Here is a 27,457-nt window from a genome sequence, read left to right as displayed (position 1 = left end):
TGCATGTCATCTCACTTTCTATGATTTTTTTATTCCTATAAAACTCCTATCCTATGAATCAAAGGAGGCCTAAAGGAATTGCCAACCTTTGTACACGTTTTTTCCCGCCGTGACCAAAGAAGCGCCATTTCACCGACACCGGAAACCAAAGACGAATGACATTACAATCTTCACTTTTTTCCCCAGGGTCTCGGAATGTCGGGAAGAATGTGCAGGGGATCGATGCATGGGCCCTTGGTCCGAACCTGCGTGTATGCTGGCACAAACATGGATATCCATCACCGGTGTTGAACCATCGAACTCCGACACCCGACCTCGCTAAACTTGGGCCTCAAATGGCAATGATTTTTTGGTGCCTTTTTATGTTTGTTTTGAATAAAGAGTACGTGTGCTTTTTTTTGTTTTGAATAAAGAGTACGTGTGCATTTAAAAAGGTGCAAAACAAGAAAACCTTTCCAGCAGCTAAAAACGGAAAAGAGAGAGAGAGAGAGAGAGAGAGAGAGAGAGAGAGAGAGAGAGAGAGAGAGAGAGAGAGAAAGAATTGCGTGTTGGACGACGGAGGACCCGGCCCGGCCGGCCGGCGCAACCGTGTCTGCCACCAAACCAAACCAAAATGGAGGAGTACAAACGGTGGCCTCCTCTCCTCGGCGGCAATTCCGGCAACGAACGACAAGAAGAGGAAAAGAAACGGCGACGAAGCAAGCCGCTCGGAGACCGACCGTCACGCCATTCTCATTCCCGACACCCACAGCAATAAACCACCACCATTTCCTCCCCGCTTCCGTTTCCATTTCCACGCGCTTTGATTTGTCGCCCGCCGGTTAAAACCCCCTCCCTCCCCCACCCCACCGTCTCCTCCATTCCCTTCCGGCTTTCCCCCACCCAACAACCAGCACCTCCTCCTCCTCCTCCCACCACTTCTCCTCCACCCTCGCCGCCGGTCACGGGATCCGACGCTCTCCTCTTCTACGTCGCCGGACCGGTCGCCGAGGGTGAGGCATAACCGCCGGCCAAGGGAGGAGCGTTCCGGTGCTGATCTCTGCCGCCCAGATCTGAGCTCGGGGGAAAAAGTCAAAGTCAGGATCTTTTCTTGCCGTGCTTCTCGGTCCATGGATACCTCCCCCGCCGCCAGCGCGGCGTCCTACTGGTGCTACAGCTGCGACCGCTTCGTGCGCGCCGCGTCGTCGCCGGAGGGGGGCGGCGACGTCGCCTGCCCGGACTGCGGCGGCGGGTTCCTCGAGGAGATGCGCCGGACCCCGCCGGCCCCGGCCTACCTCCGCCGCCCGCGCGCGCACCACGCCAACGACCTGCGCCTCCGCCGCAGCCGCCGGGCCGCCGCTGCTGCTGCCGCGGCCGCCTCCGCTGGGGGAGGGGGCGACCGCGCGCCGTTCAACCCGGTCATCGTGCTGCGGCGCTCGGCGCTCGGCGCGGGGGCGGCAGCGGGGGAAGATAACAACGGCGACGACGACGGCGCGCTCGCCGCGGCCAGCAGCTTCGAGCTCTTCTACGACGACGGGGCGGGCTCGGGCCTCCGCCCGCTGCCGGAGAGCATGTCGGACTTCCTCATGGGGTCCGGCTTCGAGCGCCTCCTCGGCCAGCTCGCGCAGATCGAGGCCGGCGGGCTCACCCGGGCCCGCGAGACCCCGCCGGCGTCCAAGGCGGCCGTCGAGTCCATGCCCACCGTCGCCATCGCGGCCTCCCACGTCGCCGCCGACTGCCACTGCGCCGTCTGCAAGGAGCCCTTCGAGCTCGGCGCCGAGGCCAGGGAGATGCCCTGCGCCCACATCTACCACGAGGACTGCATCCTCCCCTGGCTGCAGCTCCGCAACTCGTGCCCCGTCTGCCGCCACGAGATGCCCACCGACACCGCGGCGGCAAGGTCACAGGCCGCCAGCGCCGGGGCCGAGGAGGAGACCACCGTGGGCCTGACCATCTGGAGGCTGCCCGGAGGCGGGTTTGCCGTCGGGAGGTTCGCCGGCGGGAGGAGGCCCGAGGAGAGGGAGCTCCCGGTCGTTTACACGGAGATGGACGGCGGTTTCAACCACGGCGGCGCGCCGAGGAGGATCTCGTGGGGGTCAAGGCAGAGCCGGTCGACCGAGAGGAGCGCCATCCGACGCGTCTTCCGCAATATGTTTGCCTGCTTCGGCCGCGGTCATTCGGCGAGCTCCCACGCTTCGTCCTCCCACATGAGGCCCGAGGAGATGACCGAGGCATCGGATCATTCCGCCGTGTTCAGCCATGGCTCGAGAAGCCGGAGCATGAGCTGGAGGCTGGAAGACGGCCATGCCGACACGATGGTGCAGAGATAGTCCTGAACTCTGAACCCAAAGAAAAAAGGTTGCTGATTGCTTCTGTTTTATGTTTTTATGTATTTATAGAAGAAAGAAAGGAAACACGACGATTTGTAGAACAGAATTGGTGTTGTACATAGGAGCAGCAATCTGCTATATTAGTTACAGGGGAGATGTCCACTGTGATTCTGAATTGAGCATTTGGAACCTAGGTGATAAATTGTTTTGTTGGTACTAGCAAACAATGTGTTTGATGATTTTTGATTCATTTAATTCAATTTGGCCTGGTCTTTACAATGTGTGAATGCTTCAGTTGAACATATGTTCCTAGATATTTTCCGCTCTAGTCTCCGGCTTCTTGAGTTAGCTAGTCTCATCTATCTCTTGCAGATATACCATGGCTTTTGTGGATAATTTCTACTGTATGTTGTTATCACTATGATTATTAGTGATTAGAATCCCTGGGTGTTCTTTTCTTGTTCACAAGTCAATGCATCCATTTTCATTTCATCTGTCCACAGAGAGCAAGACCTCATTAATATTTTTGCGAAATAATCTGCCTGACTGAAATTTCGATGTAGCCCGTCGTCTTCAGATATTTAAGTTCTTCTGGATGACATATCTGAAACAATATATTTGTTTACTATCATCAGATCTATGCAAGTGTTGCAATTGCCAATTGCCCTGCATCATTGTCCTGATCATAGAAAGTTGCAGCAATTACACATGAAGTTACCCAACTTTTTACATGTCCGCATTGTGTATTTAATTTAATGTGGCCTGGTGTTTACAATGTTTGAATGGTTCAGTTAAACATATATCGTCCTAGATATTTTCTGCTCTTCTTGAGTTAGCTATTATCATCAATCGCTTGCAGATATATCATGACTTTGTGGATAATCTCTATGTTGTTATCGCTATGCTTATAAGTGATTAGATTCCCTGGGTGTTCCTTTCTTGTTCACAAGTCAATGCACCATATTCATTTCATCTGTCCACAGAGAACAAGTCCTCATTATTACTATTATTTTGCAAAAATAATCTGCGGCTGTCTGACTGAAATTCCGATGTAGCTCCTTGTCGTCATACTTCAGGTACTTTAATCATATTCAGATATTTAAGTTCTTCTGGATGACATATCTGAAACAGGATATTTGTTTACTGCCCTCAGATCTATGCAAGTGTTGCAACTGCCAGTCACCCTGCATCACTGTCCTGATGTAAAGCCATAGAAAGTTGGGCAGCAACCACACATGAATTTATCCTTCTTTTACTGTCTTTTATACTGCTCCTTTTTATGAAACCGAGAAGGCTAACGTCTACCTTTGCAGCAATCCTGGCATCTCAAAAGCTCGTAGAATATTCTGATGGCCGGCTATCTTTGCAGTAAGTTTGAAGGCCTATCATCAGTTTGCTCTCTTTGTAGTAGTAGTATTTGGAGTGCTGCTGCTGCTGCTACATGCTTTTCTGCAGCTTTCATCTGGTAAATCGACCAACCAACATACCAAGAAACGCTCCTTTCAGGCATGCTCAATAACCAAGTATAATGCAACCACTGAACCGGAATGATTATGATGTTTCCTCTATAATTGTATGGAGTGCGTGTTTGGAGGTGCAATGATTAAGATGTCCCCTAATCCTGCCATCCATGTCTGTTTCGGTGGTTGAGCGTGCATTCAGAGTTGGTGCAAAGGTGAGGTAAGATTTGCTAATCTTGTTTGATTAGAAATGTGTCGACATGTGTTTGCCCATTAATCTTTGGCTCCATAATTTTGTCTCTAAACAGCTGCTGGTTTTGTTCTAGATGAAGCAAAATTACTGCCCATGGCGCGTCGTGCTGGGTGAAGTTGCCGTTTGAACGTTTTTAGTGCTAACTTTTAATCTGAAACTGGCTATTCCAACTGGGTGGATGTCATTATCCTGCTGAACAGAAAGTGGTAGGCGCATGAAGTTCACCGCGTTTTAGGTTCTTTATTATGGAGTTGATATGGACGTCTGAGGCTCCTAGAGATATTCCACATTTCCACTTGAGCCGCCAGGTTCTTTCTTGCATTGACTCGGCTGCTCTATCGGCTATCTCTTGCAAATAGTTCAACTTGCCACTTTGTGGTTGATCTCCATGTTGTTATCAGTATCATTAGTGATTAGATTTTTCCCGAGCGTTCCTTTTTGTTCACAAGTGAGTAAGCGACACATGTATACCCCCCTTGTCCGTGTACAAATAGCACCGTAGTCACAATTGGTTTTACAAAAAAATTACAAAAACTTTGTGGTAATTGCTAGGCTTGGTGTAAATCCAGAAAGTAGCAGTTAGGTACATCTTACATGTATTCACCCTCCTATTATTTCGTTTTATGCAGCTGAGAAGGACGTGCACATCGGTGGTACAGTCAGGAAATGCTCTCTTCATGCCTGGCCCATACAAGTATGATACTTAACTGGCATGCATGGTTTAGCTGTTTCTTCTATTGGATGAAGCTGTGCCGTAATCTCGCCATCTATGTCTGTTTCAGTAGTTGAGCTGCAGCTACGCGCAAACAGAGTAGATTGTGCGCCGAAATGCATCGACAGGTATTAACAAATTACTTTTTGAAACCACTATTCTCTCTCTAGACAGCTGCTGTTTATTTTCCACAACATAAAACAGCCTAAGGCACATCATAGCAGAAACAATCTTGGTTCGTTGACCCGATCCGAATTCGGATCCGAAATGGGGGGCTTGTGGATATGCACTAGTGTTATTTTAGAGAAGGTGACTAGAGGGGTTGAATTTGGATGGCGAAAACTGAAAGGCAAGCAGAGGCTTACATACATGATTTCAGCCATAAAACAAAATCCAATTTAGGTGCTAAAAAAGTCGATACATTGGCCATTCGTCTCTGTCCTATCTGAATGCTAGTGTACAGTTGCCGCCATTGACTAATCGAGGTTTGAATCCAGCTGTGATGCTTGTATGAGATTCGCGTACGCGCACCCAGCGCGTAAAACAAAGTGTAACTATAATATGTAGTACAAGTGGCTATCGAGATGAACGCTTGAGGGCCAAAAGTTTTGCCTCGGTTTTATAATTAACCTGAATTCATTACTGCTAACGAGGCTCTCCCTACCTGTTGTGACCTGACATAAGTTGTTATTAACTTACTCAGGCCCAGCTCCAGCACATGCTAGCAGCGCGTGAGGCGTGTTGACCAAATGCACATGCCAGCCATCGTTATTATCCAAGGTAAATCTTGCAACTGGTCTGGTAACAAGGCCTTCATCCGTGTTCCTGCTTGCCTGAGTTCTCCCCACAACCATCACACACACAAACAAGAGCTGGAGTGCAGAACAAGGAGTAGAGACAGAGACTAATGGCGCCGGTGGTGAGCGCTTCACTGGGCACGTTGGGTCCCCTCCTGGTGAAGCTCACCGCTTTTCTTGCCGGTGAGTGCGGCTGCCTGAAAGGGGTCCGTCGCGAGATCCGCTCCCTCAAATCCGAGCTGACTAGCATGCATGCTGCGGTCCAGAAGTACACCATGCTAGTTGATCCAGATGTCGAAGTGAAGGCATGTATATCGCTGGTGAGAGAGCTGGCCTATGACATCGAAGATTGTGTCGACAAGTTCATTCATCAGCTTGGCAGTGGCGGGCGCCATGGAAGCTTCATGGACTTCTTTCGCAAGACTGCTCACCGTCTTAAGACACTTGGGTCTCGGCGTGGAATCACAACCAAGTTGATGATCTGAAGGCTCGCGTCAAGAAAGTGAAAGAGCTGAAGGGCAGTTGCAAGCTGGACGATATTGCCTGTAGCACCTCCTCTGACCATGCAGCCGTGGATCCTCGGCTGTCTGCTCTTTCTGCAGAGGAAGCACACCTTGTGGGCATTGACGGTCCAAGAGGCGATCTTGCCAATGGATGATGGAAGGAGACAGGTCGACCAAGCATCATCGCAGGGTGTTGTCCATTGTTGGTTTTGGTGGATTGAGGAAAACAACTCTAGCGCATGAGGTCTATCGCAAGATTCGGGGGCATTATCATTGTCAAGCCTTTGTATCAGTCTCACAAAAGCCGGATATAAAGAGGATTATCAAGGATGTGATCTACAAAGTGCCTTTACCAGATGATTCATAAAAGACATTGATATTTAGGATGAAATGACATCTATTGCGAAGCTGAGAGAGCTGCTAGAAGATATGAGGTGACTTAGCTTTTACCATTCCCTCCGCAAACGTAACATGTGTAGTTTACATTATTTCTGGTATCTTTAGTGCTTCCACTATTAATTTCGCACACAGTGAAGATTGCACAATATTTCAGCCCTAACAGTACTTTAGCCACATGGCTTGCATAATTGTAGGAATCCTTTACCACACATGCACCATACTGAAATTTTTCGCGTAGTATATAACTAAATGTACCTAAGATATTATAGCACGCTGGTTTTTTTTTTTTGGAAAAGGATTGTAGCACATAGGTAGTAGCAAGTTACCACAGTCCACAGGTAAACCTTTCGTTCCAAAACCTGGCTATAAGATGCTGAAAAATGTTTGACATAAATCTTCCTTCAGTTCACCATTTCAGTTTAGTTGGTCTGCTATTTTGATCGTTGTTTGTGATGAAAAAATCAACCTAAAATGATGCATTAAACCACTCAATTTTTCTGCTATCCTCACTGATGATAATCTACGAACATGTTGTGGTATCATTTGTCTTATAATTTTACAGTATCCAGAGATGGAATATTTGTAATTTGTCCTCGGGTAGATCATTGCAATCAGACATGGTTCAGTGTGTGCAGAAATTGGTGTTAGACCAAGTAACTATTTTTTTATGCCCAGACAACTATTAAGATGGTTTTAAAATTCGGTTCCAAACATCAGATTTTTAAAGAAATACTCCCGTCCCTCGTGCCGCTCCCGCGAGCGGCCCGGGCGGAACCCTAGATCGCCGTTGCCGCTCCCCTTTCTCGCCTTCCTTCTCCCTCACCGCCGCTAGGAGACGCCGCCGGGCAAAGCCCGCGCGTGCGTCGGTGGCGGCGGGGCTCCCTCCCTCCTCGCGAGGTTCCTGGGCGGCACGGGCCGGCCGGCCCTCGCGGCGGCGCTCGGCTCGGCTCGGCGGATCTGCGGGGCTCCCCTTTGGTGGCGTTGCGGCGATGGCGGCGGCGTGGTCTGCGCGGGGCGGCGAGGCGCGGGCTCCTCCTCCTCCCGATCTGATGGCGCCACGGTGGCGCCGACGCTCGGGCGTGCGGCGGGGTCCGTGAGGGTGGTCAGCGTGCGACGTCTTCCTCCCCGATCTGATGGCTCCATGGTGGCACCAGTGCTCGGGCGGCGGTTGGCTTCGGCAAGCAGTGGCGGGCACTGGGCTCTCGGCGGCGGTCCCTGTGCGCGGTTGGCGGCTTCGTCTCTGACTCGGACGGCGCGGCGGATGGCGGCGGCCCGGCGTGGCCGGCGATCTGGATGCCGTGGTGCCGGCGGCTCGCTGATCTGCCGGTACTCCAGGGCCTGCCTGATGATGCTGGTGGTGACGGCGGCCTGTGCACGAGAGTTGGATCCCTTCGAACTGATCTGGGTGAAAACTTGCCTTCGGCTTTTGCTAAGGCTGGCGGTGGCGGCGCTATCTGCGTTGTTCCTTTCTTGAAGGCATCGCCGTGGAGAAGTTCAAGGCCACTCTCTGCTACCTCCGGGGAAACCATAGATCGGATGATCGGATGACAGCGGCGCTCTGGTGTCGTTCCTCCCTTGGTGGCGTCATTCTTGGAGGTACACACGTGAAGGGACCAGAGGACGGATTCTTTGGTGGAGCGGTGCTTCATCCTACACACTGATGGCGACGGATCTTGACGGCGTGGCGCAGTGCATATTTGGAGTTCGCCGTGGGAGGATGGACTCGCGCAGGAGGACGACGCTGTCGGGCGTCGTGGTGGCGTTGATGGCAGAGAGACATGGCTCGGTACATGCAACAGTACAGCTCTGAAGAAGGATTGGTGGCAGGTGGCTGCGGCGGCCTCATACCCGGCAGGCGTCCTGGTTGAGGAGTGCGCCGGACTGGTAGATGGCCCATACCCGGCAGGCGTCCTGGTTGGGATCTCAGGTCTTAGATGTTTAGGTTTGGCTGCGATGTCTGTTTGGTATTAGGTCCAGACTATCTGCGCCCCTTCATCAATTGGATAGGTGTAGCGACAGTTGTTGCTTAGACGGTGGCTTTAGTCTTGCTGTTGTATGGCTTTGTAAGGTCTTGTGATAATAATTAATAAAGTGGCCGTATGCATCGCCCAGATGCAGAGGCCGGGGGTCATCCTCCTTTTCTAAAAAAAAGACAACTATTAAGATGGACGTTCTATTTTGGTGCAACTTGGATCAATGTGTGCGATACCAAATTTTGTAGAAATCTAGTGTCAAGACATGATTAAATTCAGACTCTAAACATCACAGATTCATGCATTTCGGTGATTATGTTCAGACTATAAGATTCGTTGATGTTAAGGGCATTTAAAATGCTATCATTAGATCAATAGAAGAGTTGTGTGCGTCATGTCTTTTTAACTTACGCAAGAATTTTACCTAATAGTTATAGTTAGCATTTCAAAATACTATAAAATAATTTCTACATTGATTTATGATCATTTATTTACAGTCAAATCAGCATCAGGAATTTGGAGTTGGCCTTTCTGATTTTGAAAGTTTACGTGTATTGCATTTTGAAGATTGTGAGAATCTGGAGGAGTATGATATGAGCAAATTATTCCAACTAAAGTACCTAGGCGCATGGACATTATCAAAGCTACCATGAGAAATTGTGATGCTACATGATCTAGAGACGCTGGATCTTAGATGGACAAGCATACAAGAGTTGCCACCGGGAATTGCTCGGCTCATTGAGCTACAGGTTCTACTTACTTGGATCACAAAGATACCACATGGGATTGGAAATATGAGGAACTTAATTACGAGTTGTCTCCTGGTCTGGTTGGATATTGCCATGGAGTTCAGTTGGTGCCATAGAAGAGCTTGGTAACCTGACCGGTTTGGATGAACTCCATTTCGCTTTGAACAGCAGGGGATCTGATTGGTACAGGACTGATAGCGATGAGGAAATGAGAACGGGACTGATAGCCGATCGAATGAGGTATTCATAATTATACATCTCTCTCTATTATGAAAGCATCTCCCTGCCAAAATGCATCTCCTCTCCTCTTTTATAAGGTGAAGTGAACTGCTTTCCCGAATTCACATGTCTTGTTCCCATTTCATTTTACTAGTGCAGGGGTGATGCGTGTCTGGCTTTTGTTGGATTGTTAGGATGGATGAGCCCTGCAGCTACGGCTCTTCCTTTCACTTCTTGCTAACAAAAATGATTTAAATTCAGTTGGATCGTTTAGGTAGGACTGTTTACTTTTGGACAAGTGTTTCTGTTGGATGCTTGTACTCTGTGTTCAGGTTGTGTGTACTTTTGGTAGGATTTCAGCTCTGTTTTGCATCGAGTATCATGGATTATTTCTGTTGAAAACACTTCCTGATGAAAATGCAATGTCGATCCTCTCCTGCTTGATTAAGTTGGACGGCTGTTGTTGCATTCGTTTACTATAACAATATGAGAGAAGACTTGTATGTTGTACTATCTGATAAGCTTGTATGTCGTATGTTGTATCTCATAATTTGTGCTGAAATAGTCTCATTTCGGGAAGAGTAGAAGATCCATGTCATGGAAATTGATGGAATAATTCGCCATGATGTAAGCAATAGAATGTAGCAGCTGGAGTTGGTAACATTTGCCGGATGGCCGCCCTCCGTTCGATAGCCCTTCTCTGGTGCTGCTCTAGCAGGCGGCTGGGCAGCTCACTCCTGACCTGAACCGCTTAAGATCCCATCTACTATAATAACCAACTAATTAAGAATCTGTCTATAGTCTGACCTAACCGTTTTGCAACTTGCAGGAATATCATCTTGGTTTCCTCACCTCTCTCTCTCTCTCTGTATTGACATGCATTGGTTATCTATGGTACTATCTCCGAAACAAAAATATAAGACGCTTTTGTAGTTTGAACTGCAAAAACGTCTTATATTTAGTTATGCAGGTAGTAGTATGTACTTCAACAAAATATACGAGTTTTTTTGTCTATCAAATGTTAAAAAGAAAAACGTTTAGGTTTGGTCATTGCAACATTGAAACGGCTTTAACAATGACTTGGGTGTTCTTTTGCTCATATCATATGGCAACTCAGGCAGCATAAAATTTTGACAACATAATGTAGAATGAAAATAAAATAGAAAATAATAGAATTTCCTTTTTGTGAACTCGACTGAAATGAAGAGAAAATGGGAAATATGCTTTCAAAAATGAGCAATTTTGAAGAAGAAGTTTCTTTTGATAAAGAGAAAGTTGTGTTAACAAAGATTTTCAGATAGCGATCTAAAAGAAAGAACATAAAACACAAAAGTAGTGAAAATTAAAGGACAATAAAAAACAGTTTTTTAGTAAAGAGTATATTCCAAAAAAACATTAAAATATATGGCCATTTTTTATTTGGGATTGATTAAAAAAACTACAGTAGCTTTACCAAATTCCATGGCTATCCTGACTTTTAAAAATAAATAATGACTATAATATGTATGATTGTTCCCCTCTCAATTATAATATGTACAATTGTTGTGTTGCAAAATTTATAAAAACTCTTGTCTATTTATTGGAATATTTATGCTCTCTCCTAAACTTTCATATTTTTCCTTTCTTTTACAATTTTATCATGGGTTGGCTTGTTTACTAAACTGTCACCACGTTGTTGTATAAACCGGCTATGTTGACCAAGGGTCAAAGTCTCGATGGCTTTGACACTTGTGGTCCAAGAATATCGGCTATCATTGTTAAGCGGTCAAGCTTAGACTTTGACAAATTTTGAGAGACTTATAATTCTTTCCACATTGTTAAACATCATATATTGGTGAAGATGGGACCTAGCTAGTTCCAAAATGCTGTTATCCGGGAAATTTCGTGCCATATATATAAACTGAACAAAGAAACGGCTTATCAAAGAGATAATCATGTGCACAAGCGTGACGTGGACCTGGTGAGCTTGATTAGTCAGACTTGTCATCAACTCTTTACTCCCAACCACTTATATATGTCAATCTGCTAAAGTGTCATCATGCATGTACCACGGCTTTATATACAAAATTTTGAATGGCGATTGGTGGCTGATTGCCCCGGCCGGGCATAAAAGAGCAGTTAGTACATGGGATTGGCTTTGTTTCTGTGCTACACTTTTTTGCTTCATTTGGAATGGTGTTTTTATTTCACATGTTTTGCAGGAGTTTTGCTGGAGAAAGGAGCATGGTTATAAACCAGACAAAGGGGATAGGGTCAGTTCAAAACTTCAGGATTTGGTGGGTGGATTAGTTCTCAAATTTCGTGAACTTTTTCTAAAGTTTCAAGTTCATGAACTTTTACTAAAATTTGTGAACCTCTCTCAAATCTCATGAACTATTTTCTAATTCTTGTAAACTATTTTCAAATTTCATGAACTTTTTTATGATATTTTTCAAATTCAAAAAGATTTTGAAATTCGTGTTTAATTATTTTTTTTAACTTTTTACAAATTTTGTGAAATTCTTCAAATTTACAGATTTTCCAGATTCAGTTTTTTCTGAGAAGTCAACGGTTCATTTGGTCACCTGTCAGTTGGTCAAACATTTTTAGGCAAGTCAAATGTTTAATCATATTTTAGCACATCGAAACGGCTAATCTTTTTTTGAGGGGTATCAAACGGTTAATCGCATCTCCCAAACGAGCGAGGCAGGGAATGTCACGTAACTGGGCTGCCCCACAGCAAGCGGGGCATGCTTGTTCCTGGAGCTGCAAGCGCTAATTAGGAGGTCTCCTTTTCTCGTATAGGATCCGGCTTGCCTGCTCCCTTCTATGCTTCCATTCGTGCTCCCATTTTATCCTACGGTTGTTTTTTTTTCTTTCTAATCTAATCATCTCCTCCTGATTTTAAGGAGTGGGGCCGGGCTTTATTTTGTTCCAATCAAATCAAGTCACGTATGCAGGAGCACGGATAGGCGCACGCGCGGGGAGCAGGCAAGTCTTGTCCTCTCGCATACGGGTCAGGACTGGAACATGTGGGCATGCCAATTGCAGCACATGGCTCATGCCCACATTTGAGCTTCTTTCACTGGTTTCGAAGCTTCCACCCATTCTTGGAAAGTGTTGAGCCGTTTCTTTTTTCTTTCTTTCACTAGTTTCGAAGCTTTCACCCATTCTTGGAAATCAATGAGCGATTTTTTTTTTGCTTTCTTTACTGCAAGTTTTTTGGTTCGGGAGCAATTTTTTCTATCTCAGGGTTGGTTTTTCTGGTTTTTTATTTTTTTTTATTTTTTTTCCTGCATATTTTTCTTCCAATTGTTTCCTTTTTTTAGTTTTGTGTTTATGTATTTTATTTGTTTTCAATTCACAAACAATTTTCAAATTCGTTGTGCAAACATTTTCCAGATTGTTTTATAAATTGGTGCTCATTTTTTGAATCCTTGAATATTTTTTGAATTCACAAACACTTTATCAATCCGCGAAGATTTTTGCGCATTTGTTCCCAAAACCAGAATGAGAAAATGAAGCAGGTGTGACTCTTTTTTGCGCATGTCGGATGGCGTGCACAATGGGCTGGCCCAGGTGAGCTGCGTGTGACAGGTTATGCGAGCGGCAAACCCGTATTGCTCGCTAAGAGCGACCTATAGCAGCGCCCACATTTGATAGTTTTGCTCTGTTTATTTTCGTCCCCGGCAGTATAGTGTTTTGCTCTGTTGGGCGATACCTCATTGCTGTGAGCTTGCTGGTCTGCAGATTACTTAAAATTGTGGTTCTTTATTGGGCTTCAGATTTCCAGACTCCTCCTAATAAGATGATGATTATTGAGCTTGCTTCGGACTTTCCGATGAATTGACCTCAATCTCTACTCCTAGTTCGTATATCGTTCGTTGGTACACAGTCATTAATAAGAAAATAATTTAAAAACCAAGCGCCGAATCAATTTGGAAATCAATTCATTAATACGAAATAGTTTGTAAACTAAGCGCCCAATCAGTTCAGAAATCAAGTCATAAATGCAATTATTTACGTATGCAATCGCTCGTTGGGACGAAAATAATTTGGAAAAGGAGCGTTAAATATATTTTAAAATCAATCCATTAATGCGAAACGATTTCTAAACTAAACGCTGAATTATTTTAGAAATTAAGCCACAAATGCGATTGATTAGCCAGATAGTTAATTACATAGGCAATTAATTAGATTCATAAGTAGATATTTTTTGGCGCCGAATCAGTTTGGAAACCGATATATCTAGAGCACAACTCATATTTGAATCTAGTTCCCAGTCTAGTGGTTATTCAACGGCCGGGTATGCATTTAATTAGATTCATGGGTAGATATTTTTTGGCACCGAATCAATTGGAAACCGATAGATCTAGAGTACAACTCATATTTGAATCTAGTTCCCATCCAATGCTCGTGGGTCCGGAAGCGGTGCCACCCTCCGGCGGCAGGTGCAGCCACACCAACCCCCTCTAACGCGGAGGCTCCGACCAACATTGCTCCCTCATCATCGATTCCACTTTCGGCGGCTATGGGATTGCTCAACCTCAGGCCAAGGAGAAACCCATGCTCGGCTTGCCGATGTTGGCAGCGGCGACGCGTGCAGGTGTCGTTTTCCTTCTTGGAGGCACTGTCATTGCCTTCAGTTGCGCCCCTCTTCGAGCTCAGGGGAAACCCTAGGTCTGAATCCTCCAGACCGGATGGCGGCGACGTCTCGATGTTGTCTTCCTTCTTGAAGGCGCTATCTTTGTAGCTCGCGGTGTCCCCGGAGTTGGATTTGGCTATGTTGGTATTACTGTTGGTTTAGTGTTGCCGCTCTAGGTTTGGGCTTGGTAGGTTTAGCTGTGTTGTATTCTCTGTTTGGGCCGAACATCCCTTGTCCTCTGCTCCGGGCACCATGTTCACGCCTACCTGTGTTCGTGTCATGTGTTGTACCCATTGTTGTACTCATTCTATTCCTTCTATCAATGAAATGATACGCAAACTTTGCGTATTCGCGAAAAAAGATCTAGTTCCCAGTCTGGTGGTTATTCAACGACCGGTATGCAATTAATTAGATTCGTAGGTAGATATTTTTGGCGCCAAATCAATTGGAACCCGATAGATCTAGAGTACAACTCATATTTGAATCTAGTTCCCAGTCTGGTGGTTATTCGACGGCTGGGTACATCATCCCATTCGGGAACCAGTGCCCGAAGCCGGGTTTCCTGGACGCGGCCTCCAGCTCCTCCTCCGTCAGCCAGGCGGCGAATCCGTGGAAGAGGGTTTTGTACGAGCGGACGAGCCGTGGTTGCCATCGGAGGTGACCTCGTCAGGGAGGAAGGACCGGTACCATCCCTGGCACGCTTCGTCGTCCGCTCGAGGCTTCAACAGAATGATGTAGATCTTGTACTCAGAAGATGACGTCGGTTCTGCCATCGAGGGGTTGGGCCGGGGAGGGGACCACGCTGGGTGGCCGATGTAGGCATGTGCGGGTGGTAGAGCAGATAGAAGGACGGTGGCAAATAATAAGCATAGTGCAAAAAAATAATAATAAGCATAGTGCAAGTGCTACGGGCGCCATTGCATTGAGCATCTCCTCATAGACTACGACGAGGATCGGAGCGAAAGTGGAGCTAAGAGGAGGGTGGCCTGCTTGCTTATATGGACAACATGCCCGTGATTTTTTTTAACAAACAAAGTATGCTATATAGCATCATTAAAACATGGAGGTAAATAAGAAAGTTGTAATGGTGCTATTAAATTGATACTATCCGTGATTTTTTTTGGCGGATATATCATCTATGTTTCTTATTTTGGTTTAGCTACAATCCCGCCATGCATGGAATTATTTGGTTTGTTAGCACTTGAAAGTTGAAACATGCTAGCTATTAACTAGAAATTCCAAATATCACATGAAAAGTTTCCTTTTATCACGACGAATAATATTTGGAAATAGTAACTAGCAAACGTTTGCCAGGGAGGAACTGCCAGAGAACGCATAAACTACCACACGATCTTGATCCTAGGGTGCCAATTGGATAAACATTTTACACTCAAAATTAAAGAAATGTCAAGGCAATTTGACAAAAAGCCATCTAGTTTCCTCCAATATAATGAAATTGCGAGACGGACGTTCACAAGTTCCACCTCTGATGACAGACTTTCGCCAGGTATGCCAGCCCATTTTATCTAGGGTTTCCGAATTTTGGATCTAAGTAGATATCTACCTAATTAATTGATTAATTAAAAAATTAATTGCATTCATGACTTGGTTTTCCAAATTGGTTCGGCGTGAAAAAATATCTATGTATGAATGTAATTAATATTATACATATTTAACTGTCTGGCAAATATATTGCATTTATGGCTTGATTTTCAAATTTATTCAGAGCTTAGTTTATGAATTGTCTCTTATTAATGAATCGATTTCCAAATTGATTCGGCGCTTGGTTTCCAAATTATTTTCGCATTAATGGTTGCTTCACAACGAGCAATTGCATATCTAATTAACTGTCTAACTAATTAATTGCATTTATGACTTGATTTCCAAAGTGATTTGGCGCTTAGTTTACAAATTGTTTTGCATTAATGGATTGATTTCTAGATTGGTCCGGCGCCCAGTTTCCAAATTATTTTCGCATTTATGTTTGCGCATCAACCAATGACCTAGGACTCCACCTTTTGGAGTAGAGATTACATTTATGGCTTGATTTCAAAGTTAATTCGGCGCTTAGTTTACTAATTGTTTCGCATTAATGGATTGATTTCCATATTGATACTCGGGTTTCAAAATATTTCCGCAGTAATGGCTGCGTATCAACGAATGACCTACGGACTGCCCTTTTTGGAGTAGAGATTACATTTATGGCTTGATTTCCAAATTGATTCGGCACTTGGTTTATAAATTGTTTCGCATTGGTGATTGATTTACAATTTGATTCGGCGCTCGAATTCCAAATTATTTTTGCATTAATGGTTGCATACCATTGAACGACCTATGGAATCAACTCCTAAAGGGGAGTCCGCACATTGTTTTATTCGTATTCCCCATCGAACCCTCTCCCACCGAACCACTCGATCCCAAGGAGGCCCTATATCTTGCATTCAATGAGTGTAGCTTCCGACGCGCTGAAGGGGCGAGCGAGATGGGCCAGCCCACTCGCGTGGGAGGCCACGATAGCCTTTTCTGGTTTTTTGCTTTATTTTTGTACTTTTCTTTATACTTTAAAATATTATATATATATATATATACTACAAAAACACTATAATTTTTTTAAATGTTGAATAAATATTTAAAAACTGCTGAACAAGTATTTAAAAAATGTTAAACAAGGATTCAGACAATGTTGAACATGTATAGAAATTTTTTTGATCAAGTATTAAAAACTGATGATTTTTTTATCATGTATATAAAAGTGTTAATCAAGCATTTGAAAAAAATGTTGAACAAGTATTTGAAAAAATGTTAATCAAGCATTTGGGAAATGTTAAATTTGTATAGAAAAAATGTTGACCATGTATTAAAAAAATAATGAATACATTTGACCATGTATATAAAAATGTTAATCAAGCATTTGAAAAAATGTTGAACAAGCGTTTGGAAAATGTTAAATATGTATAGAAAATTATTAATCAAGAGTTTGGAAATTGGATATGATGGTAAGGCTCGTGGCTATCGAGTCCATGACTTGATGCTTGAATTTGTCATATCGAAATCCGCTGAAGAGAATTTCATCAACATTCTCATGGTTATATTCGACGACTATCAATCCAACACATTAACCTGGAGCTTGCCGCAGTATTGGCAAATAAAGATTTGCGCCATGTTCGATCTCTAACGGTAACAAACTCAGATTGCATCAATCATTTGCCTCAGTATTGGCAAATAAAGATCTGCGCCATGTTGGATCTCCAACGGTAACAGACTCGGATTTTGAAGGCTGTGAGGGTCTGGAGGAGTATGGTATGAATGGTATGCACAATCTGTTCCACCTAAGAGCATCTCCAGCCGCGTCCTCAACAGGGCCTCCCAGACCATTTTTTCGGCGTCGGCGCGAAGGTCCAGTCGCGTTCCTAGAACGCCGAAAATCGCCGACTCGGTCCTTTTTTCCGCCCGGCGGTCACAGACTGAACCCGACACACTGGGAAGCAGTTGGGGACTCCGGCGCAAGGGAAAAGCGTGGCTAGCCCACGCCGTCAGGGGAAAAGTCAAGATTTTCTTCCGCGACTCGCCTCCCACTCCCCGCGCCCTCGGCCACCACTAGCTATATCCCGACGCCGCCCGCCGCCCTTCACCGCTAGATAGCCATTCCCCGCCGGAAAAATAGTAGCGCTTCGCCGCGGCAGCCCCTCCAACAGCAGCTGGGCGTTTCCGGCCGCCGTTCCCGACCGCGAAGGAGCAGTTTAACGGCGGGTACACGCCTACCAGGCGCAAGGTGTTCGGTGATTTGCCTGCCTCGGCGATGGACTCGGATGACGAGGAAGCGCTCGCCGCGCTGCTGGAGGAGGAAGCCGAGGCCGACGTCCAGGAAGAAGAGCATCTCATGGTGCTCGCCGCCCTCGCCCAGCTGCTGGCGAGCAATGAAAAGCCGCGGCGAGGTGGCTCGGCGCCTGGGCGGGTGAAAGCAAAGAACCGACATCGTCTCGAAGGCTACTGCATGCTCTACTCTGACTACTTCGCCGATGCTCCACTTCACGGCGAGAAAACATTTCGGCGCCGTTATCGGATGAGCCGAAAGCTCTTCCTCAGGATTGTGAATTCCATTCGGGTGTTCGACAACTACTTCAAGTGCAAGATGGATTGCACCGACGCTCTTGAATTCACCTCCATCCAGAAGTGCACGACAGCGATGAGGATGCTTGCATATGGAGCTCCCGGTGATTCACTCGACGACTATGGGTGCATGGCCGAGTGCACCAGCATAGAGTGTTTCTACAAGTTCTGTCGGGCAGTGGTGACAGTGTTTGGACCATAATATTTGAGAACACCCAATGCGGAAGACACTGCTCGGATCCTAGCACAAAATGCAGCAAGAGGATTTCCTGGGATGCTTGGAAGCATCGACTGCATGCATTGGAAATGGAAGAATTGCCCATTTGCTTGGCAGGGGGTGTACAAAGGCGGCAAAGGTGGTTGCAGTGTGGTGCTTGAGGCGGTGGCCACACAGGACCTCTGGATTTGGCACTCCTTCTTTGGTATGCCAGGAACTCACAATGACATCAACGTGCTGCAGTGCTCTCCTGTCTTTGCCAAGCTTGTTGAAGGTCATTCTCATCCGGTGAACTTCGAGATCAATGGGCGGCACTACAACAAGGGGTACTATCTAGCTGATGGCATCTATCTGAGATGGTCGACATTTGTAAAGACCATCTCAAACCATGTGCCAGGAGGCAAGAACGCCTGATTTGCGAAGATTCAGGAGGCGTGCAGGAAGGATGTCGAGCGGGCATTTGGTGTGCTCCAATCTCGATTTGATGTTGTCCGGTACCCCGCTCAGACGTGGTCCAAGGATCAAATGTGGGATATTATGACTTGTTGTGTCATCTTGCACAACATGATCATCGAGAGCGAGCAAGAAGACCCAGTGTTTGACATTGAACCATACTACAGGCAGGGTCCTCTAGCCAAAGTTGATCACCAGCTACCGGCAACTTGGATTGCCTATCTCAGTATGCGTCAGGAGATCCGAAACCCACAGATACATCATCAACTGCAGAAAGATCTGATTGAGCACCTATGAAGGCTCAAGGGGGACGCCGTGTGATGAAATACGAGTTTTTATTTGTTGAACTATATAATTTATATTGAACTATTTATTGTTGTACTATTTTGTTGAAATATTCGATTTTTCTTTGATGAAATATGTGGTAAGAAAAAATTGTGTTGGTAATTGAACGCCGAGACACGGCGAACCACGCCGAATATGGGCCTAATCTCACCCATATGGGCCCTTTATTCGCCAAAATAGGGCTACAAAGTGGACCAATTTCAACGCCTGGGGACGATGACTGGGCACAAAACCGCCTCAGGGAACCAACGGCTGAAGATGCTCTAAAGTACCTGAACTTTCATGAGAAGGGTATACCGGAGCTACCACCAGGAGTTCCGGTGCTACGTGATCCAGAGACGCTAGATCTTCGGAATACACACGTACAAGCATTACCAGCTGAAATTGTTGAGCTCCTAAAACTGCAGCATCTTCTCACCTCCGCTACACCAACATTTCTGACCCACATGTGTCACTAGGCCCAACCGGAGAGCAACACCGACTTATGAGAGGTCTTAGGCTTTTTTCCTCGCAAAAGAGGAGCCTGTTAGAAGGAGGCACCCCCGCCCTTATAAATCGTGTTATGTCTTCCCCCACAACCGATGTGGGACTAATCCCAACAATCTCCCCCTCACACATCGGTCATCCATGGGCTCGCTAACACCAGCGTTTCCGGCGCACCAACCATGACCGACCACTGGCCCTGTGCACCCGTTAACATGCCCCTTGTACTGGCCCTGCCAAGCAAATGGACAGTTCTTCCACTCCCAGTGCATACAATCTATGCTGCCAAGCATACCTGGAAAGCCTCTAGCTGCGTTGGTCGCCAACAATCTCTCTGTATCAGCGGCAATTGGCTGCCTCAAGTACTCTGGGCTAAAGACCTCGATCACAGCCTGACAAAACTTGTATATTGACATCAGACATGTTGTCTCACTCATACGCACATACTCATCCACCAGATCGCCTGGAATTCCATATACAAGCATGCGGATGGCCGCGGTGCATTTCTGGTAGGAGGAGAATCCAAGCTTGCCAAGGGCATCCGTCTTGCACTCGAAGTATGGGTCATGAGCAACCACTCCCTCTCGGATACGATTGAACACATGCCTGGCCATACGAAAACGGCGACGAAATTTATCCGGCCTGAAGAGCGGGGTGTTGGCAAAGTAATCTGCATAGAGCAGGGCGTGGCCTCTCTCCCTGTTGCGGTTCAGGTTGGGAGCACGGCCAGAGACTGACCCCATGTACCGAGGAAGCTGCCGTTGAATATGGTTGTGAACGACCAGTGCAGCCACCACAAGATCATCATCATCCCACGACGAATCGTCCGATGAACAAAGGAAGTGATGGTAGAAAAACTCGTCTCCACTGTCCATACCTTTGTTGGCAAAAGGTCGAACACCTTGCGCTCGTGGTGGCGAAGAGGCCGCGATGATCACCTCGATGCAGCGGGGTGGTTGCCGGCCGGCTACAGGCCGCTCTGGAGCTCTCGTCGGAATCTGCCTCGGCTGCCGTGGTACATCGCCGGCAGTCGTGTCCCCTCTGCCACCGGCAAGGACGGCGAGGGCCAAACCTCCTCCGATCGACGACCAAAACTACGGCGGAAGCGCGGGCGTGGTGGCGGCCATGTCGAGACGTGGTTTGGTACGGACGGCGGGGGGGCTGCGCGGTGAGGAGGCGGCCGGAGAATAGCGGCGGCGGGGCGGGGCGGGGAGAGAGGGTGAAGCGTTGGGAGCGGAGGGACTGCTAGTGTCCCCGACAGGCGGGCCACGGGGGGGACAAGGGCGTGTGTCGAGGCCGTCCGCACGCGTCCGTTTCACCCCAAACCGAGCACAAGTTTGGACCGGGGATGGGTCAAAAAGGATGGAATCCGGACATTTATCTGTTTGCGCCTGCGCGCTGGGCCGTCTCGTTTGTTTCTTTTATCCCAAACGGACGGGGACGAACAAGATAGGATCGCACGGTGGAGTTGGCCTTACGGTATCTGTAGGCGTTCAATTGCGTCGGAATATGGAGCGCATGCAGTATTTCAGGGCGTAGACCATGTGTTCATTGATGCGACATGCGGACGGAGAGAGCGGACGTTTGTACGGTGCCGGGTGACGGCGTCCAAGGAATAGAAGCGACGTTTATGTCCTGTAGCAACGTGTCCTCTAGGGCGACACACTAGCGGGCTGGCCTATTTTTTTTTCATTTGCTTTTTGTATTTTCGCTGGTTTTATTGCTCTTTCTCACCATTTTTTCCTTTTTTTCTTATTTTTTTCTCTGGTTTTCTTGCTTTCTTCTTGGGTTTTCTTTCAATCCTAAAATTACCCTGGTTTTCTTTGTTCTCTCATTGTTTTTTCTCGGTCTTTCTTTCTTACTTCATTGTATCAGTTTTCTTCGTTTTCCTCGGTATTCTGCTTTTGTATTTCTTACTTTTCATTTTTATCGGTTTTCTTTTTTGGAACTCATGTATACTATTTCTCTCGGTATAAAATGTTCATTTTCGGAGTACACATGCAAAAAAAAGTTTGATACACTTTGCATATTTTTCGGATACAATATTTTATTTTTATTTATGTTTTGAGCACTTTCTAGTTTACATAGTAACATTTTCCAAATATACATTGTACAATTGTACAATGGCAATAAATATATTTTTAACCACATGACCTTTTTTGTACATCATATAAATATTTTTAGATATTTCATGGGCATTTGTTGGAAATACATGAATATATTTTTAAATGTCACATACATTTTTTTAACCTACAGGATCATTTGTTTTACATTGTATATTTTTAGATGTGGAACATTTTTTTAACCGCCGGAGTATATTGTATTAATGGTATGAAACTTTTTCTTACACTAAGAAACATTGTATACAATTTTTTCCTGAAAATGCCGGAAAAACATATTTGAAACTTGTGAGCAATTTTTAAAATGTAACCTACATATTTCTGGCGGTCGAACCCGGCGCACAAACGGGCAGACACCATTGCATAGCATCTGGCAGGAGAGGATCAGCAATGGGCCTGTCTGCAGATCACGGAGGAGGGAGGTCAAACCTGCATGCGGCTGATCAACGAACATGTGCTGACAGAAATGGTAACGGCTAGTCACTGAAAGCCGATCGATCCATCCGAGATCACCACATGGTGTTGCTGCTGCAAGAATGCATACTCTCTTGCCCCCTCCCTTTCGGGTCATGCCCCGCCCCATGCTTCTATCAAATACTCTTTAGAATCTGGACCAGATCTCATAATCCTCCATTGGTTCGCATACTTCCAGCAAGCCAGCGGCGCCGACCCTTCCCTTCCTTCCGGCGCTTGTAGCGCGAACTCCTTGACCCTTTCTCTCCCCTCCCTCGAAGCCACGCTCGACTGGTAAGGAGGATCCCATGCTTGCATAGTAGATGTGGATACATGGTTGTATGCTAAACCCCTCTATTTGATCAGTGATATGGGTTAAATCCTTTAAAAGCATATATAAGGATCAAAGCAATAGGTGACTCATCTAGCCAAATTTGCAAACACATGAGGAAAAACACAAGTTTTGCTAGTTCATGCCCTACACTATTTGTATGTATCACGATCACGACATGTGTGCTCAAATAACACATGAGGGAAATCACAAGCCATATACACCATCAATAATCAAAAGTCGGAGAAGCAATTGTTGGAAATTTAGGGTTTGTGGTCTACCCCCTATTCCTCTGCGCTTATCCGTGGTGCCGCTCACAAATCGCATCTTTGAGGCTATGGGGTAGGGACCTTCTTATACTGTCTTTCCAAAGAGTCCACCCCTTATACAGATAAGATTTCTAGTCATTACAACTAGTTTCCGGGATAGAGTCCAGATCAAATTACCAACCATGATCATATTTGTCTGTTAACGGATTCTACCTGTTATGTCCCCGGAGCACACACTTGTGAGCAACGCGCCATAATAGAGTGTAAATTCCTCTAATTACGTAGATCAACGTTAAGGCTGTAATCTAACTATACGATCTAGCTCCTTCCAATCATCAGTGTACCCGGGCAATCTTTCCAATATAAATAGTATATTGTATTCCACTGATAATTGACCAGCTTCCTTAAGCATATATTACTTAAGTACATTCCAACAAGTAACAATTCCATGGTAAACATGTAAAGCAATTCCATGTAGAAATACATGTATAATTCCATAATGAGGTATTCCGAATATTGACAATTCCAAGTAATTTGAATATAGTTGCAGGACACATAATTCCAACATCTCCCACTTGTCCAAAACGATCATTTAAATATTTGTAAACCCATAGACATAACATGCTTGCCAAATACCTCCTGACTAAGAGGCTTAGCCAAGGGACCAGCAATCATATTAACACTATGTTGAAAACCCACAAAAATATATGGCGATACTTCCCTTCAATATGTTTCCTTGTTGTGACACTTAAGATCACTAGAGACCTTTAGTTTTTGCCTAATTATTCCAGCATAGTTGTCCTCGGCACCTCGAGTGTAATTCCACCTTTATAGGTACCTTGAGTATTCTGATTCCTCAAGTAAAATTCCACATCAATTATTTTCCATCACATATATCAATAATATGATTAATTCCACATCGAGTCAATTAGATGATAACCATGTTGAATAAAGTTTTCAAAACCACGTAAATATCAAATCCTTTAAGTAAATGAAACTCCATAAGTAACTTATGTTTTGAAATAAATTCCTGACTTCGGTCAGTGAACCTACACCATATTAGTACTTCACAACAACAAAATTGGATATGTGTACCTGGACTTATTTCTTATCTCATAGATACAGTAATAACTTCCTCAATGTGTTTACCTTTAATATATATAAAAAAAATCAGGCAAGCAACAAGTTCCGATGCACTGTCCACAATCTTATATGATGTGTGAGATTCCCTTAGCTGCTCGTCTTTCCTTCCACTGCTTGAATGCAGCATAATTGCCGGTAGCTAAGGTATGATAATATAATGAAGATACACACAAATTCTAGTATCATGTATTATTCCATCTTTCTCAGGAGTTCAAATATAGTTCCTCACCGAGGATGATTCCCTTTATCAAAGGTATTTTACCAGATTTGCAATTTTCCATAGAGAAACACTTCAAAATAATTTCTATGTATTTCCACTCCCGAAACATGGGAAGCTCCACAAATTCATTTGTAGATGACCACCAAGCTTGATTTAGAAAACCATATGACCTGATATTCCATTGATGTGAAGCTTGTTATAAGACAATACATTAATATTAAATTAGCAAATCATGTCTTTAGTTCCTCTTTCCCAAAATTCCAGGAGAGAGAGAGAGAGAGTTTCCACAAAGTATATTTCCCTTTGTGCAAAGAACTGAATGACAAGAGTGACATTATAATATTCCAGTGAGCCAAATCTCCTTAAGTAAATCACTTGCAGACAAAGAGGCTTGCGGTTGTTTGGTATGATATTAAGTTCCCAAAATATGCTTTTCCTCATTTGAGTTACCTTCCCACAATTCTTCCACCCATAGTTGAGAATGATGAAAAAACAAGCCTTCTTTAGAGACTTCTGTTATTCCTCTAAAACTTAGAGTGACTTCCACCAAAAACTCATAACAATTATCCAAATATGACAGTCCAAGCTAATTCCTCCCACTTTTCCTAACCATGTTAGTGTCGGGAGTTTCACTTGTATTCTCGTTTGGCGTCAAATTTATATTCTAGTACGATTGCCAATAATTCCACCATTATCCATAAAAATAATTGTGTTCCTACTTTCCACTAGTATTCCTTTTCCAGATAACTAGGGAAACATCATTTGATCCACTAGAATAACCATGAAAAATTCTTGGTGTGCGCTTTGTAATAATTGAGAATTTCATGCCAAAATAGAAGATTTCCTTCCAGTCAAGTGACTGTGCTAGATGGATAATGATTTCAACAACCGACAGTATGTAATGCTTCCTTCCAAAGAAACAAGGGCGTATAAAAGGCATTCAATTCCTTCAATCCTCCATTCAATTGTGGAACGGTATATTACAATGGTGAATAGTTCCATGCTCTTTACCTACAAAGATATATTCCTAAAGTGTACTTCCCCCACCAACAGTTGTTAAAACTATGATATTATTTAATCAACTGATTTTCCACTTCAGTAGAACATGTGACCAGCAATAAAATCTTCCGACTTGTATTTTGAAAGAAAAAATATAATGATATCAAGTGCAATCATCGATGAATGTAATAAAATAAATAGTTTGACCTCTAGTGGGAGTGTCTAAAAAACAGTACCACAAATATACTAGAATAAATAATGATATGAAGCCCTTTTAAATCTATTTCCACCTTCAAAAAATGTATATGAGTCCAAATGACCATTATATATGCTTCACAAAATACCATAGTCCTCCCACTAAAGTTTAGGATTCCAGAATCAATAAGCCATTTCATCTAGTTCCAAGATATGTAACCAAGTCGTTGATGATGTAGACAATAAGATTCCAAGCATGTGTTCCGATTGTCGGTATTTCCTCCATATGGAGTTATCTTTGTCAAATTATAAACAATTTGGTTGCCAACTTCCAATGGAAAGCAAGAAAGATAGACCATTGTGTTAAAATCCATAATGCACTAATTTAACCATTGAGCAATATTTCCACTCTTCCATTTTCAAATAGTATGTCATAATCAATAGATTCCAAGATGGTGCAATAAATTAAACCGCTTCTCATTGAAGCTAAGTAACATGTTCTATAACAATAATAGTTTCCCCCCACAAGGGAGTATCATGGCTTAATTTCCAATCCAAAGTAAATCAATTTTCCTTTGAAATTGTTGCATGCCAATAAAGTTGCTATAGTATTCCAACAATGAATGATGTATATAAACCAACACTATAATCCAACTATTTGAAAGAGTACCCACAAATATATAGTGAAAATATTATCATTAGACATACCGACAAATGAAGAGAAAATTTCCTTGTCCTCGGAGTGAATCCCATCTTCCTCCATAAACAAGTGATGCTCAACAATAACACTTCTCCGAAATCCCTTTCCGGTATGCATAATTTTCCGCATAATATTTCAATCATAGCAATATTCAGTATATAATCATTTGCTCGGTGCAGTCCGTTCACGCATTTATGATCTGGAGTCCTCCTAAATTTCTTCCAAGGAGTAGATTTGTTTTCCTTGCTATGATTTACATGCAACAAAATTAGCAACCAAAACAAGTTAGTCTGTTAATCAACGATCTAATAAAAAATAATTAATAGATAATAGTTAGGATTGTAATATGCATCCCTCCCCTCATAACACGCGCTTCCGCACATGTTCATGTGGTTCTTCCATCCGGCTAGTACAGGTGCACTTGGCAGCATAATAAGCAACACGTGATGTAGAACATAAGTCTTAGGAGCGGCATCATGCGTGGCCGCGTGAGCGACCTGCAGTTTCCGAGCAACAAGCTCGTTCAGCTTGGCGAGTCATCAGGGCGAAGGACTGAGACCACGGACAAATGGGCGCCATAGAAAGCGTTGGGTTCAGCAATGTCCAAAAAATTCCAAGGTCACTATGGCCTGCCAACATGTCCGGCTTGGCGCGTGCGGCGTGATGAAGCGGAGTGGAGGATGTACGTTCTTCCTCGACAGGATCGCGTGGAGGAGCTCAGGCAATAAGGCGTAGCAGGAACACAACGGTGGTTGGCTCGACGGCTATAGTGAAAGACCGGCAAGTCACGGGGGGCTAATGGAGTTTGAGCGGACGGGCGGATCGAGTAGGCCAGCGGGTGCACATGTCGCGATGTCAATGGAATAGATGGAACCGATCTGTTCGACAGTGTGTTCACGTCGTAGCAAGTTCCGTGAAGATTCATCCATAATCTGCCAACGATATTCCTCGGTTCCTTAGAGACGCTTCATCGTTAGTCAACGATCCAATCGGCCAGAGCATGATACTCGCGGAAGTACAACGAGCGGCCGGCCAGCGGCCACAACGGCAGACATGCATACGTACGCAAAACAACCTGATTGATTCCTGTATACTAGTATGATTTGACTTCCTCCGTCTTCGTCCACGTGAACTTGCACGTATCAGCGACTCGGGCCATAGATCCACGCAGCAGCCGCGCAAAAACACATCCGAAGAAAATTCCTTGAATCGGACAATGATGCGGAAGGCCATGACAGCAGAGTTATGCAGTGGATTGCATTATACGGCGACCTGTGGTTCCTTCCTTCCGTTTCCACGTGCATGAGTCACAACGTGAAGTGGGCAGATCTGATCGCAGAGTTGCAGCGGGATCGGTAGTCGGCGCCGGCGGCTGCCGTCCTGGCAGACTAGGGTTAGATCATGTATCGAACCTTGCTGAT

At 44.9% G+C, this 27,457-nt stretch overlaps 1 protein-coding gene and 2 pseudogenes across 2 annotated transcripts; 2 read left to right on the top strand and 1 right to left on the bottom strand.

Annotated features, from left to right (window-relative positions):
- The first annotated feature begins 675 nt into the window (after positions 1–675).
- Positions 676–2,588, top strand: LOC125543409 (E3 ubiquitin-protein ligase RDUF1 pseudogene; annotated as a pseudogene).
- Positions 2,589–2,736: 148 nt separating this feature from the next.
- On the top strand, positions 2,737–10,886 carry LOC125543419 (disease resistance protein PIK6-NP-like; annotated as a pseudogene). Its single transcript, XR_015617290.1, has 3 exons — positions 2,737–4,862; positions 5,438–6,468; positions 8,904–10,886. The product of XR_015617290.1 is annotated as a disease resistance protein PIK6-NP-like (transcript).
- An 8,797-nt stretch (positions 10,887–19,683) lies between these two features.
- On the bottom strand, positions 19,684–20,481 carry LOC147988573 (uncharacterized). Its single transcript, XM_087535177.1, has one exon. It carries the CDS (start codon positions 20,479–20,481, stop codon positions 19,684–19,686), a length of 798 nt encoding a protein of 265 aa, XP_087391303.1.
- Positions 20,482–27,457: the final 6,976 nt, after the last annotated feature.

This window comes from Triticum urartu, chromosome 1A (assembly GCF_056163025.1).
Source record: "Triticum urartu cultivar PI428250 chromosome 1A, HENAU_Tu73, whole genome shotgun sequence".
Lineage (NCBI taxonomy): Eukaryota > Viridiplantae > Streptophyta > Magnoliopsida > Poales > Poaceae > Triticum > Triticum urartu.
The sequence above is the reverse complement of the archived record's forward strand: the minus strand, read 5'-3'. Positions and strand labels throughout refer to the sequence as shown.